This window comes from Musa acuminata, chromosome BXJ3-7 (assembly GCF_036884655.1).
Source record: "Musa acuminata AAA Group cultivar baxijiao chromosome BXJ3-7, Cavendish_Baxijiao_AAA, whole genome shotgun sequence".
NCBI classification, from domain to species: Eukaryota; Viridiplantae; Streptophyta; class Magnoliopsida; order Zingiberales; family Musaceae; genus Musa; species Musa acuminata.
Window position 1 is genome coordinate 14,814,263 of NC_088355.1, and position 15,867 is coordinate 14,830,129.

At 37.1% G+C, this 15,867-nt stretch overlaps 1 protein-coding gene across 1 annotated transcript; it reads left to right on the top strand.

The window, feature by feature from the left end:
- The first annotated feature begins 364 nt into the window (after positions 1-364).
- On the top strand, positions 365-15,650 carry LOC135642873 (glyoxylate/hydroxypyruvate reductase HPR3-like). Its single transcript, XM_065159356.1, has 3 exons — positions 365-399; positions 998-1,409; positions 15,510-15,650. The coding sequence occupies exons 1-3, from the start codon at positions 365-367 to the stop codon at positions 15,648-15,650; spliced, it is 588 nt and encodes a 195-aa protein (XP_065015428.1).
- The last annotated feature ends 217 nt before the right edge of the window (positions 15,651-15,867 follow it).

Consider the following 15,867-nt stretch of genomic DNA (forward strand, 5'->3'; position numbering starts at 1 on the left):
TTCTATTTTTTGTATGTTGCTAGGAGTAATTAGGTATGATACCGTAACACAATTAGAAACTATTTTTGATTAAAAAATAAAAAAAATTAATAATGTAAAAACTAGAGAATTTCGTTCAATAGGTCCACGATGTCATCACAATAGCAGCAGCAGTAAGTAGTAGTAGTAATAATAATAATAATAAATAAAAAATAAAAAATAAAAAAATAATAATAATAATTGATGTTGTTAATGTTCATAACCGCAGAATTTTTTAACTTGCTGGGAGTAGTTATGTGTGACAATAAAATTAGAAACCATTTTTTGATTGAAAAAACAACATAAAACATTTAACAATGTAAGTAAAAACAAGAAAGGGTCAACAATGTCATCTCCATCCATTCTTGATGTCCACCAAATGTACAACTAAATTATTAGTGCATTGACAGTGTTGTCTTGTCGACTAGACATCAAGACGATCAATCCCGAATGCACTACTACACGTTCCACGGTAAGGTTTCTTTTTCTTAATAGTAGTTTCCATATGATATCACTATGGAACACGGCGTCAAAGGGATAGATATATGTGAAAAATAAATTAATTGTAACATTACCCAATAAAATTTTATACTAAAAATATTTTTATCTGATAATAGTGCATGCCACTTGAGGTCGAGGATTTAAATTTTCACCGAATAATCTAAACATCTAAAGTTGGTCTAATATATAAAACTTATTAATGTTGGTGTGATTATAGGTAATGTCTCCTCCTCTATTAGCTTATTAATGTTCGACTTAATTCCTTCACTAAAATTAGAATTTTAGGTAAAAACTAAAATCATAGTGAATAATAATTTACCTCGATAACAGTAAAAATTTATTTCAACACTAATCTTAATATAATAATAGAATTATTATTATTATTATTATTATTATTATTATTATTATTATTATTATTGTTTTTATGATATCGATGTTACGAAAATCAATTTTATGCATTAATTTTATGAAAATAAAGTCTCCTCCTCGGCCCACTCGTATCCTTCTTCGACGCTGCCCTCTCCAACAAGTTCCGCTTCCTTAAGCCCTGGGAGTCGTCGCTGCCACTCTTCGATTTCCTCGCGGCCCACGCGGTCTCCGTCCGGGTTCTTCTCTGTTCCGGTCAGTCCTCGGTCGACGATGACGTCCTCGCCCGCCTCCCCGCCCTAGAGCTCCTAGTCGCCTCCAGCGCTGGCGTCGACCACATCGACCTGGCCGCCTGCCGCCGCCTAGGGATCTCAGTCACCAACGCGGGCTCTGCATTCACCGATGACGCTGCCGACTACGCCGTCGGCCTTTTGCTTGACATCCTGCACCACATTTCTGCCTCCGATCGCTACGTCCGCCGGGGCCTTTGGCCTCTCAACGGTGATTACCCTCTCGCCTCCAAGGTAATCCACTTGCCGACGTCTTGTCAAACGGTACAATTACTAGTTTGCTGACGTCAACAAATTATTTGCAATTGGAATTCGTTAGAAATTTCCAACGATTTAATTCTGATAAAAATGTTACTCGAGTTTGATTGTGACATGGGGAAGAAAGACCACTAATCTATCGTTGATTGAACTTTCAGATAGTACCAGTCCTGTTCTGATTCTTGCGTGTTGATTAGCATAGTTATTATCTCAAGATGACCTAATTCGCATAGGTTAACAATGTTCCTTTAAATATATCATATCCATCATTGGTGGAGAACTTGTCGACATACTCTTAGTTGGGAAATAGTAGTATGGTAAAAGCTTGAACTTTTTCTAACTTTTTCATTCTTGAATGAGAGAAAGATGGGTTTAATTGGGAGAAGTCATCCTTTGGTCAATTATTTTGTTAAATCAGCAACGATTCTTGTGGTTCGAGAGAGTTTTAAGACACAAATGAGATAGTGAGTCTTGTTGCAATCAACAACAGTCTCTATGGTTTGAGAGAGTTAATCCTGTGATGCATGGCATAACTCTTTTTTTTTTTTTTTGGTATCGTAAGTGTCTTAGGTAGGAGTAAGTACAATTGTCTGATCATGCCACCCAAGTAGAGAACAAATAGGCTTAGGCTTTGTTGTCATTGGAAGAAAGTGAAAGCACATCAAGTGCACAATCTAGCTTTAGGAATTTGACCCCTAACATGAATAAACTAGAAAAAGGAAATAATGCCTAAAGCCTAAGATTGGTGATATCTATGAGAGATCCAACCCGATTCATGACAAATCTTGAGTAGAAATTTAAGAAATGAAAAGAAGACCATGAGAAAGACTAGATATTTTACATGCTTCGAAATGTCTTGGGGCACAAATTTGTCAGTTATTCCTTAATAAGAATTATATTTATCATTTTTAACAATTGAATGATAGAACTAACATTAATAAGAATTATGAATTTAATAATTGAAGGATTTCTTATTAGAGTAAATATGATACTGGAGTACTTTTCAAGGGGCACAAGATCAATTTTCCTAATTATTAGTTGCCGTGGATGTAAAGTGACTCATTTAGCCGCAGGTCATGCCAATCCAGTAAAATGTAGAGCATCTAGAGTTTAACATAGCATAATTCACTTTGGTAAATTAATACTAGTTAAAATACTTAACCTCGGCTATAGTTTATGGGCAAAAGTTTATTTTACTTGAGGAAAATTGTTCAAAATATTGTATAACTTGGTCAAGTTAAAATGAGTAAGAAGAAAATTTTGCATCAGATTTCTTGTACATTCCATTTTTCTTGAGGAGTGCTTTCCCCTTGCTTCCTAGATGGAAATCTCAACTTGAATGTTATTAAATTATTCTTGTCTGACAAGCAACTTGAATCAGTCGGTTTCAAATATGTGTTCGCAGATATAATCTCAGGTACAAGGTATAGGCCTAGACATATTGCAAATCATCACTGCCTTTAAGGAGTCATATTTGAGTGTAAAGTTTCTCAAGTTCAGCTGGGAGGCTTTTGTAAGTGCATCCCAAATAGCCCAGCATTCAGCTTGAAGTGGGGCCGAAGCTTGGTGTGGGTTGCTTCCTTCTGTGATTGATTATGTTACCATTCCCATCGACAAAGCAATAACCAGTACCTGCATTGACATCCAAAGTGTGAGTAGGACCCATCACAAAGAACTCTTTAAGGGGTTAGGAATACACTCAGCTGGAAATGGACTCGAGGCATGATGAGTGCTGCTTCTTTCATTCACATCAGTGTTGATCCCATTAAGATTGCAATGGTTGCTACTTGCATTAACGCCATAGTTAGAAGAAGATTCATTATTACTAAGAGCATTCAGGTAGTTTGGAACACTACCTGGGCTTGGTAATCATTGCATTGGAGGGAGGACAAGACCTCAAACCAAATGGAAAGGAAGTGGGAATGGTGGTTGCTGAACTTGGAATCATTTCTATTCTTCCAAACAAATGAACCAAATAGAGGTTGCAATGATAGAAGCAATACTAACAGTAACACGTCTACCTCACTATTCCCCTTCTCTTAGCCAACCTCCATTAGGCCATTCAGGCATGTAGGAGAATTTAAAACCCAACTTAGATTGGAGCATATCCCAATATGATTTAGCAAAACTACAATAAACGAGAATGTGTTCTGTAGAATCCATGCCACCATCACACGTACTACACTGATCAACATAACAGTGAATCACCTTAAAGATCCACAAAGAGGTAGGCAATCGTCCCTATAAGAGTTTCTATAAGAATGCTTTACTATGGAGAACATTTAGACTTTAGACAACCTTCAGGTCAATTTGTGTATCCCTCGAGAATCTATAAATGCAATGCTCTTAGAAGTCGCAAACCCGTGGGTGTGAGGACTCCAAATCCGACTGTCTTCATCGGACTCAAGGGCCAAGTGGAGGATCTTACCAACCAAGTAGGGATGAAATATGTCACTCAGCAATTGTAGATTCCAAGTTTTGTTCTCCAGCAAATCCATTTCAAAATGTACACTCATTAACTTTCTCACAATTGAAGTTGGTGGTCCATTTGTTTATGGTTATATTAGAGAGCCAAGGGTCATCCAATAACCTAATGTGTTGTCCGGACCCGACAATTCTCCTAAGGCCATCTCTAATGCAATGAATAGTACCACTAATTTTCCCCAGATCGGGGAAAACTTTCCTACAGCCCACGTCCCAAGGGTCGGGACAACCATACTAGCGATTAAAATAGAGCTGATGGCAGGCAGAACCTTCAGTGGATGAAGATTTCACTTCCATGTCTCCTTTGCAAAGAGTAGGGTTGGTGGTAGGTGGTTAGCCGATCAGGTTGGGATATGGGGTGTTAGAGCTTCCTTCACACCGTGCCCTTCACCAATGTTGATGGCAGGATATGTAGCACCCATTCTAACACTTGAGAACAGGGTTAGAGCCTGACTCGAGCTGCAGTTGTGATCTTGGCTTGCATTTACTCCCATGGCAGGTTTAGATTGGTTGATAGGCATGTTGCAGCTTTCGGCGGCTGAGAAATCGCTGTGACCGATGCAGTATTTAACATGGATTGCATCCCACTTTTGACATGTGGGTTTCGACCATTGTTGGATCTGGTGCGGTTCGCACCCTCCGATCCAACTTTCAGGGTAGGAGATGATTTGATCTCTTCTTGATCCTTTGGAATTGGGTTCACCTTAGTTTGGAAAGGATTGGAATTATGCACCTTAACCTTGGGTTTACTCTATTTCTGGACCATTATCGTTGGTTCATACAAGTCATCCTCCTTCTCATCGCTCACTTGTGACTTGGAACTACTCGTCAGAACCCTATCGAACTTAGGCACTAGATCACCATCATATTTAGGCATCGACGTTAATTTTTTTAGATAACCCTCTACCTTATGTCCCACCCTTCCATATTTCATATTCAACATTGTAAAAAAATAAAACTTTCTTTGCCCTAATCCATACTCCTCGTGGAAGAGGGGAAGAGAGGTTGACCAAATACATGTTATGGCGAACTTGCCCCTTTCTCCTCTTGATATAATCTTATCTATTTTGAGGGATTTGTCGATCATAGTGGCAAATTAAAATAGGATATTCAATCGAAAGAATTTAAGGAGAATCCCAAGGAACTATATCTCGATGGGGATGAATCTAACAATCTCCTTAGAGATGGAAGCTTTTCTTCCATGGGATTAGGCTCAAAGCCTACCCCCTCCAATACAATGGATCCCTTGTGGTGATAATATATTTCTCTCCTTTGATTGAAATTTAAAGTAGAAAAATCCATCGGTTATAATCGATTACATGAATCAATCTCTTCAATTGCCACAACTTAGGGAAGGAGTGTTTAATGGAATCAAGCAAGAGTGTTTTACAAAGAATTTTCCATACAGGCCCATCCTCCATGCTTTGCGTGTCGGATCCACCTTTTTATCATTCAAGTCTAGAGTTAGTTTTGAACTGGATTGGATACATTGAATCTTTTACTCCAAAGCAACGTTAGGTTTCCAAGAGGTGGTGCCCTGCCCTTGACAGACTAACCTTGTCCTTGACGGCGTAATCCTGCCTAGGAGAGAGATGCTCTTGGGGTTATGCTGGAAGGGGCCGAGGCCCCTACCTCCTTGTTGGGTGTTGGGTGAAATGCCTTCGGTGTAGCAAAGGTCCTCGCCTCATTGTTGAGACGAGGTTGAGAAGTCACTAGTAGGGTTAGGACTATTGAATCTCGGATTTTGATGATAAAATTAATTGATAAATTATTGATCTAATCCATATGTTGAGAAAAGTGTTGTATGATTAACTATGATAATGAATAAGGCATAAAGCAGATGTTGGGCCGGAGTCAAAGATCTAAAGATACATCGAAGATTCGAACGATGTGTTGGGAGCTCGCTAAGAGTTTGTTGGGAGTTCGCCAAGATTTCGTCGGAAGTTCACCAAGATTTCGTCGGGAATTCGCTAAAAGCTTACCGAGAGTTCACCATAAGTTCGTTAAGATTTCGCCGGAAGAATAATTGACGTACCGGACAAAGATTGCTTAGTTAATGCCTTAATTGTCATAGTTAGAACTTAAATTGAGTTAGGATTGAGAGGTAATCTGACTAACTCAGTTAGGGGCCTGATTCAAGGCTAGTTTGGGTCTGATTGATGGCCCAAACAATGACCTGGAGCCTAGTCAAGTGGTGGAACCACCCGAGGCTCTGCCTCCCAAGTGGTTTGGGCGATACCACCACCCAGATTGGGCGGTGGTACCGTTTGTAGTGTTAGAGTGTCAAGCGGTAGTACCGCCCAAGAATGGTAGTGGTACCGCTAGTACCCTGGAAATCTGGGATGAGACACTTTTTTACTTTATTTTTGAAGCTATTGAGGCCTATAAATACCCCACTCTTTTCTACATTAAAGTGTAACAAAGTGTGAACAAAAATCTTGAAGTGTTGGGGTGTGAAAATATTGTAAAAGTGCTAAGTGTCCTCCCTTTTTAATTCTTGTGATCATTCAAGTGAGGTGTGAGGCTTGTAAGGATTGTCTCCTAAACCCGTGAAAAAGGAGAAAGTGTTGTAAGAGGGTGGTTAGTCTTTGCCCATTAAAGGAAGACCATTAGTGGACGCCGGTGACCTCGACGGAAGAGGAATCAGAAGTGAACGTAGGTCACAACGACCAAACCACTATAAATCCGGTGTGTTCTTTCCTTACTGCTTACTTTCATTACTTAGCTGCACTCTGCATTATACATTTACTTTAAGTCAACATCTTTTCGATATGATTTCTTCGTTACGTTTTTATCAACTCGGAAAGATTTGGAATCGCAACCGTCATTTTTATGACTGCACTAATTCACCCCCCCCCCCCCCTCTTAGTGCCAGTCGTATTGATCATAACAATTGATATCAGAGCAAGGTTACTCTCAATTTGATTTAAAACACAAGAGATATGGTTTTTGCCAGCAATCAAGAGGGTCATTCTATCACACGTCCTCCCATGTTTCATGGAATAGATTACATATATTTGAAAACTAGAATGAGGATTTTCTTGATTTCTATGGATTTCGAGTTATCGAATATCGTTGAAAATGGATTTCAGAAGTCTTCTCTTTCAATAAACGATTGAAATGATTTGGAGAAGAAGACTTTCTCTTTGAATGCCAAAACTATGAATGCTTTATTCTGTGCTTTGGATAAAAATGAATTCAATCGAGTTTCTATTTACGAAACGACTTGTGACATTTGAAATACACTTGAAATCATACACGAAGGCACGAGTAGGGTTAAGGAGTCAAAAATCAATCTTTTGGTTTATAGTTATGAATTGTTTCGCATGAAACCAAACGAAACCATTGGAGACATGTACACCCGGTTTACGGATGTTGCCAATAGTCTAAAAGTATTTGGTAAAAGTTTTCATAATTTTGAACTTGTTAACAAGATATTAAGATCCCTTCCAAAGAGTTGGGATCCTAAAGTAACTGCAATTTAATAAGCTAAGGACTTGAACAACTTTCCGCTCGAAGAACTTGTCGGGTCTTTGATGACCTACAAAATGACATGCAATGCATATGAAGAACTTGAGAACAACCTTCCAAAGAGTAGGAAGGATTTCACACTTAGAACTCAAAAAGACCACTTGAGAGAAAACAAGTGATGATGACAATGATGATGACTTGGCACTTCTAACAAGAAAATTTAAAAAAATTATAAAAAGGAACAAAATTAAACGTGACATTAAAAACAAAAATGAACTTAAAAATAACCAAATAATTTGCTACGAATGCAAGAAGCCGGGGCACTTCAAAAGTGAATGTCCCCAAGCGAATAAGAAGCAACCGAAAAAGAAGAAAGTACTAAAAGCTACTTAGGACGATTCAGGCACATCTGAAGATAAGGAGCCAACCAACAAAGAAGTTGCTAACTACGCTTTAATGGCGCTTGACGACGAGGTAAGTAGCGACAAGGCAAGTAACTCAATCGAATCTCATTTATCCTTTAATGAATTGTTGAATGATTTTCATGATTTATTTAATGAATATAAATTAGTTAGTAAAAAGTATTAATTATTAAAAAAGGTGCATGCCTCTCTTGATAGTGAATTCAATAGATTAAATATTAAGCATGATAATGAAATATTAGCTCTTTGTATAAAATGTGAAGAATTAGAGATGCTTTAAAAGGAAAATTTGCTATTGTATTAAACCTTAGAAAAATTTGAAATATGAAGCAAATCCTTAAACATGATCCTTGCAAAAAGTGATCATGTTCATAGAAGAAATGAAAATGCCTTTGAGAGTAACACTCACCAAAAGTCAACCATCTTTGTTAAAAGGTTTAACTTTGCATGTTTCACTCCGAAACAAATGCAACTTTTGTTGCAAATTTAGACATTATGCTCATAAATATCCATTTAAGATGTATAGTCCACAAATTAATTTGGGTTCCTAAAGGAACCATAAATGACTCAATGCAAAATGATAAGTTAGGTAGATCGGTTAATGAGGCACCTCGAATCAAATGAGTACCTAAAAGAAAACCTCATTTCTTGTAGATATATTTACAATCACAAGTTAGGAGCAAGAGATGATACCTTGATAGTAAATGTTCAAGGCAGATGACCGGAGATCCAACTCATTTCTCTAAGCTCATTAGCCAAAACAAAAGGTTTGTCACATTTGGAGACGACAACGAAGGTAAAATCATTGGCAAAGGAACCATAGGTAACAAATCAAATCTCTTGATTGAAGATGTGTTATTAGTAGATGGTTTAAAGCATAATCTTCTGAGCATTAGTCAATTGTGTGATAAAGGATATATCATAAGATTTAAAAATAATGCTTACATTATTGAAAGACCACACAAAAATACATCTATGATTGCCTTAAAACATAATAACATGTATACTATTGACATTGACGATCTTTGTAATTAAATGTGATTTTTGACTTTAAGCGATGATGCTTGGCTTTGGTATAGGAGGTTAGGTCATGCTAGCATAAAACTAATCTCCCAAATTTCATCTAGAGAACTTGTAAGAGGAATCCCTAGCATCAAGTCTGTCAAAGACAAAGTGTGTGATGCATGTCAACTAGGAAAACAAATAAAAGGTAGTTTCAAGTCAAAGAATCAAATAAGCACATCTAGACCATTGCAATTGATCAATATAGATTTATTTGGACCAATTGATACACCAAGCTTAGGAGGTAGCAAATACGCCTTTATATTGCTGATAATTATAGTAGATACACTTGGACATACTTCTTGGCACACAAAGTGATTGTTTTAAGTATTTTTTTAAATTTTGTAAACTTGTTCAAAATGAAAAAGCCTTTATGATTACATATATACGTAGTGATCACGGTAGTGAGTTTCAAAATCGTGATTTCCAAAACTTTTATGAATCAAATGGGTACAATCATAATTTCTCTACTCCAAGAAATCCATAACAAAATAGAGTAGTTGAAAAAAAAAAATAGGAGCTTACAAGAAATGGCAAGAACCATGTTAAACGAACATAGCCTACCCAAATATTTTTGGGCCGAAGCCATTAACACGGTATGTTATGTCATAAATAGGGTTCTAGTAAGACCATTATTTCTCAAAACTCCTTATGAATTATGGAATAACAAAAAACTCAATGTTTCGTATTTTAAAGTTCTTGGTTGTAAATATTTTATTTTAAACGAAAAATATGCCTTAGGAAAATTTGATATAAAATCTGATAAAGGTATTTTTCTTGGATATTCTTCTACTTCTAAAGCATTTCATGTGTTTAATAAAAGAACTTTAGTCATAGAAGAATCTATTCATGTTGTTTTTAATGAGGTTTCCAAATTTAAAAAAATTGATTTTGATGATGATTTTGATTTTAATACTTTAAATTTAAACGAAATCTCTCCTCCCACTAGCAACTTAGATGCATTTTCTTCCAAAGAATCCTTACCTCTAAGGATTGGAAGTATGTAGATATTCATTCCTAAGGCTAGACTTTATTTTCGAAGAAGTTTATGTTGAACAACCTCCCGAATTTGAGAATACTAACTTTTCGAATCATGTGTTTAAGTAAATTAAGGCTCTCTATGGATTAAAACAAGCCCTTAGGGCTTGGTATAAGAAGCTTAGTTCTTTCCTTATTCAAAATAATTTTATGAAAGATAAGGTCGATACTATATTATTTATTAAATATTTTAAAAATAATTATCTCATCGTCCAAATTTATGTTGATGATATCATTTTTGGTTCTTCAGTTTGAAATGAACTTAATGTGCGAATTAACTTTTTTCTTAGGATTGCAAATTAGACAACTAAGTGATAGAATTTTTATTAGTCAGACTAAATGTGCTTTAGATCTATTGAAACGATTTAATATGGATAGTGCTAAAGCTATTAATACACCAATAAGCACTTCTACAAAACTAGATATGGACACTAATGGAGAATGTTTTGATCAAAAGACTTATTGGAATATGATAGGTAGTTTATTATACCTCACACCAATGAGCCCCCGATATCATATTTAGTGTTGGACTATATGTTAGATTTCAATCTAATCCCAAGCAATCTCACTTAAAAGTTGTTAAAAGAATTTTTAGATATCTAAAAGGAACTCCTAGTCTAGGACTATGGTATCCAAATTCAAAAAACTTTGAGTTACTTGCTTATGTCGATGCTGATTTTGTTGGTTGTCAAATATATAGAAAAAGCATACCAGGAACATGTCAACTCTTAGGTCATGCACTTGTCTCTTGGTCTTCCAAGAAACTAAACTCGGTTGCATTATCTACAACCGAAGCTGAGTACATAGCAACAGGTGCATGTTGTGCACAAATTATTTGGATGAAAAACACTTTAGAAGATTATGAAATTCACTTGAAAAACATACCTATTGTTGAATCTCGGATTTTGATGATGACGTCAATTGTCATTTGTTATCTAATCTATATGTTGAGATAAGTGTGCAGGATTAACTACGATGAAAGTAAGACATGCAGCATAAGTTGCGCTGGAGTCAAGACTATGATCACGTTGGGAGTTCGAGAGTTCGACGGAAGTCCGGACGGCTGTCGGAGGTTCTGCGAGAACAAATCCGAGAAGTCCAGGAGCTTGCCAAAAGAAGCTCGTCGAAACTCGCCAAGTGGATCGTCGCAAGTCCAGGAGTTTGCCGGAAGTCCGTCGGAGCATCGCTAGAGGTTCGTCGGATGTTCGCCGGAAGTTCGTCGGAAGAAGCGATTGACGCACCGGATGCAAGCTGTAGTAAATGTCTTAAGAAATTTATAGTTAGCACGATGATTAAGTTAGAAATAGGAGGTGATCCCATTAACTTAATCTTAGGGCAATTGGGCCCTTGACAGACCCAAATTGGGCCGAATGGATCAACCCATTTGGACCCAGATTTCTTGGCCAGAGGTGGCACCGCTTGGGTCGGCGGTGGCACCGCCCAGGGCTCAGTCTCCGAGCTCTGGCTGGGCGGTGCAACCGTCTCTGACAGAGGTGCAACCGCTTGAGCTCGGTCTCCGAGCTCTAGCAGGAGGTGCAACCGCCCCTGACAGGAGGTGGCACCACCGAGAGGCTCAATCTCCGAGCTCTGCTAGGCGGTGCAACCACCAGACATCGGAATTCTAAGAATTGACAGTTTTGAGCTCGGAATTCAAACTGGTTTGGGGCCTATAAATACCCCACTCTTTCAGCAATGAAAGAGCAACGAAAACCACCGAAATCCTGATCTTCCTTTGTGATTTTTAGAGCTCAAAAGTGTTGTATGAGTTAAAAGTTCTTCTCCCTCTTTTCTTCCAAGTTCTGATCTTTCAAGAGAGGAGAGAAAATTCTGTAAGGGTTGTCTCTTAAGCTCGTCAAAAGGAGTGAAACTCTAAAAGGGTGGTTGGCCTTCGCCTATTGAAGGAAGGCCTCTAGTGGACGTCGGTTACCTCGTCGTCGGAGGAAGCCATAAGTGGATGTAGGTCAAGATTGACCGAGCCACTCTAAAATCGTAGTGCTCTCTGGTTTGCATTTATTTTGAGCATATTATCTTTACTGCAAACCTCCTCAATAGCTTACTGCCTTCTGCGAATTTACGATCGTGTTTCAAAGTTTAGTATTTTTCGAATCGGTGTTTAGACGTAAATCAGTTTTATCGTACGAACATCATATTTCAGTTTGCGCTTACATTCTGATTTCCATCATAACTGCAAACTGCCCTTATAGATTCACTTTAACTACATCTTGCTTGATCACAAGCTAAAGTGATTTACGAATCGGCTTTTCTACTGAAATGGCTCTTATCGTACGAACGTAGTTTTAATCGTCGAAAGTTTTTCGCTGCACTAATTCACCCCCCCCCCCCCCCCCCCCTCTTAGTGCTCTTGATCCTAACACCTATAAAATATGATAATACTAGTACAATATGTTTAACAAAAAATCTCATTCAATACTCTAGAACTAAAAATATTGATATTAGGTATCATTTGATAAGAGATTATGTTAATAATCATGATATATCTTTAGAATTTATTAATATAAAATATTAATTAGCTGATTTTTTTATAAAACCTTTAAATGAGGAATAATTTGATTTTATTAGAAGAGAATTAGGCATATTAAATCTTCCGAATGCATGAATTCCTTTATACATTTTTTTGATTTCTCGTTTTTCCATAACTTGAATTTTCCTTTTAAATCGAGATCGTTTCAATCCTTCCTCTTGCTATTTATAAAAGAAAAGATTCGATTCATGAACTTTTGCTATTCGATTCCTTATTTTTCATGTGATGGTCATGAGTCCTTCCTCCTTCTATTTGCAAAGGAAGAGCCTTGATTCATGGATCTTTAGATTAATGACTTGATCTTTTATACGATAATCAATTCCTATGAATCCTTCTTTCTTCTATATTTACAGGAAAAGGGATTTGGTATGCACATTTTAAACTTTTTAATGAATCCTTTCTCTTTGCTATAGTAGAAGCTTGATTCAATAAAACTTATTTTCATGAATTTGGTTCTTCTTATAATGAATGAATTCCTCCCTTCTTCTACTTCCTCTTTTTTTTTTTTTTTTTTTCTGACAAAAGAAAGAAAGAAATTTACACATCTAAAGCAATAATGCTAGCTTGCCAATTTCAAAAAGCAAAAGGAGTTATCTTGCAAAGTTTTTGGTTAACTTCTCATTTCACAAATTTGCTTGCATAAGTTAGTGTAAAACTTACTTGAAATACTTGCATAAATTGTTGAATGATTCTCCTTTTTATTAATAACAAAGGGGGAGAAATGATAAATGAATGGTATCATGACCAAAATATTGATTTAATTTTGGTATCAGGCATGAAGTGATAAATGCTTAAAATTTTATTGTCTTAGCATCATGTATGTTATGTCCAAAATGATGTTAATTTTGGTATCATGAATGCTTTAGTATCATGTGTGTTATGCCCAAAGTGATGTTGATTTATTTTTGGTATCATTTATAAAGTGAGGATGAAATGTAATGTTTTGAAATTGTGTATGTTTTAATTTGAATCTATAATGATGCACAAACATATGAAATTTTGATATGATATATTGCATTTGATAACTATGATCGAAAGTGTTTAACTTGAATTCAAAGGTTGTGATTCCTTTTGAATTCAAGTTTGCCTTATCTCAATATGATATATAGATAGGGGGAGTTAAGGTTAACTTCGTCATCAATTGGTTATCATCATAAAAAAAGGGGGAGATTGTTGAATCTGATAATGAAATCAATTAATAAATTATTGATCTAATCCATATGTTGAGAAGAGTGTTGCAGGGATTAACTACGATAATGAATAAGGTATAAAGCAAATGTTGGGCCGGAGTCAAAGATCGGATGATACGTTGAAGATTCGGACGATGTGCCAGAAGCTCGTTGAGAGTTCATCGGGAGCTCGCCGAGAGTTCATCGGGAGCTCGCCGAGAGTTCATTGGGAGCTCGTTGAGAGTTTGTCGAGAGTTCGCTAAGAATACATTAGGAGTTCGCCAAAAGCTTGCTGAGAGTTCATCGGAAGTTCGTCGAGATTTCGCCGGAAGAACAATTGACATATCGGACAAAGATTTCTTAGTTAATGCCTTAATTGTCGTAGTTAAAAATTAGATTGAGTTAGGATTGGGAGGTAATCCCACTAACTCATTTAGGGGCCAATTAGGCCAGTCAGGACTAGATTGGGCCGGACTAATGGCTCAAATAGTTACCTGGAGCTTAGTTAGGCGGTGGAACCGCTTGAGGCTCAGCCTCCCAGGTGGTCTGGGCGGTGGTACTATCGGTAGTTAATATTGTCAAGCGATGGTACCACCAGAGCCCAATCTTCGAGGCTTTGTCAAGTGATAGTATCGCCCAATGTCAGGGTGTCAAGCGGTAGTACCGCCTAGTAATGACGATGATACCGTCAGTACCTCAGAAATTCATGATGAGACACTTTTTAGCTCCAATTTTGTAGTCATTGGGGCCTATAAATACCCCACTCTTTTCTGCATGAAAATATAACAAAGTGTGAACAAAAATCTTGAAGTGTTGGGATGTGAAAGTGTTGTAAAAGTGCTAAGTGTCCTCCTCCTCCCTTTCTAAGTCTTGTGATCATTCAAGTGAGTTGTGAGGCTTGTAAGGGTTGTCTCCTAAACCTGTGAAAAGGAGAAAGTGTTATAAGAGAATGGTTGGTCTTCGCCTCATTAAAGGAAGACCATTAGTGGATGCCGGTGATCTTGACGGAGGAGGAATCAGAAGTGGATATAAGTCATAACGATCGAACCACTATAAATCCGATGTGTTCTTTCCTTACTGGTAACTTTCATTACTTAGCTGCACTCTGCATTGCACATTTACTTCAAGTCGACGTCTTCTCGATACGATTTCTTCATTATGTTTGTATCAACTCGGTAGTGCCGTATTGATCGTAACAAGGGCCCTTTCGCTAAGTTGGGGGAGGATTGGGAACCTATCGGAGGATCTCTAGGATGGGTGAAGGGTGACTCAAGTGGCGTTTCTAGGAGAAGGGAAGAGGAAGCATCTATGGGCAGAGTCACGCTAGCCATTCACGGTAGAACAACATCTATGATGATTTCAAGTGAACCTTTTATCATAGCAAAATTGAGGTAACAAATTATTTTTCTTGCGTCATTGTTTTGCCTTTAATCTCCTTTTTATGACGCTCATATTTTTTTTTTTGTTGGAATTTAATTTATTGCAAGTGTCTATGCTTGATAGTAGAGAATAAAGAGGACTATCATCAGTGGTAGTTATGGAGATTTGCACAACAACAACAATAACAACAATAAAACCATATTATTAATATTTTTAGATTTAAAGAGATGAGCAAAAATCAAATGTTGCTCAAGGTCATAATCTCTGGTGCCTCCTTTTTTTTGGCCCCTCCTGTGCATAACACTGGTTTTAGTCTACCAACTAATATTATGATATTTCATTGAGTTCTGTGTAGGCAAGTATTAGTGGTTGTGACTAATAACCATCCAATTTTGTTGATTTATCTTCATTCGTACCTTGAACCGTAATGAGCACAGAATTCTGGCTAGTCCTTTTTATACAAGTAGTTTAGTCGTACGGTGCACATGTTTTTAACGTGATATTGCAGTTGGGTGGGAAGCGAGTTGGGATTGCTGGGTTGGGCAGCATTGGCTCTGCAATTGCGATCCTTATAAATTCAATTTTAGTCTTGTTTATTTTTAATGTGGGATTAATCAGGATGTTACAAGATGTTTATAAGTTGATGTGATATGAATCTTGATTTATACGATGAAGTGAGCTCAAACCTATAAAGTGATTTGCCAAGTAGTTTTGAGGAATCAATAATAGACATGAACATCGACTTATTCGACACTAACTAACGTCACTCGATGATGATTGGGAACAGACATGAACATCGACTTGCCATGTGGATCTTAGCATAAATAATATTATATGTGGAGCTAATTGGTGAGTAAAACATGTAG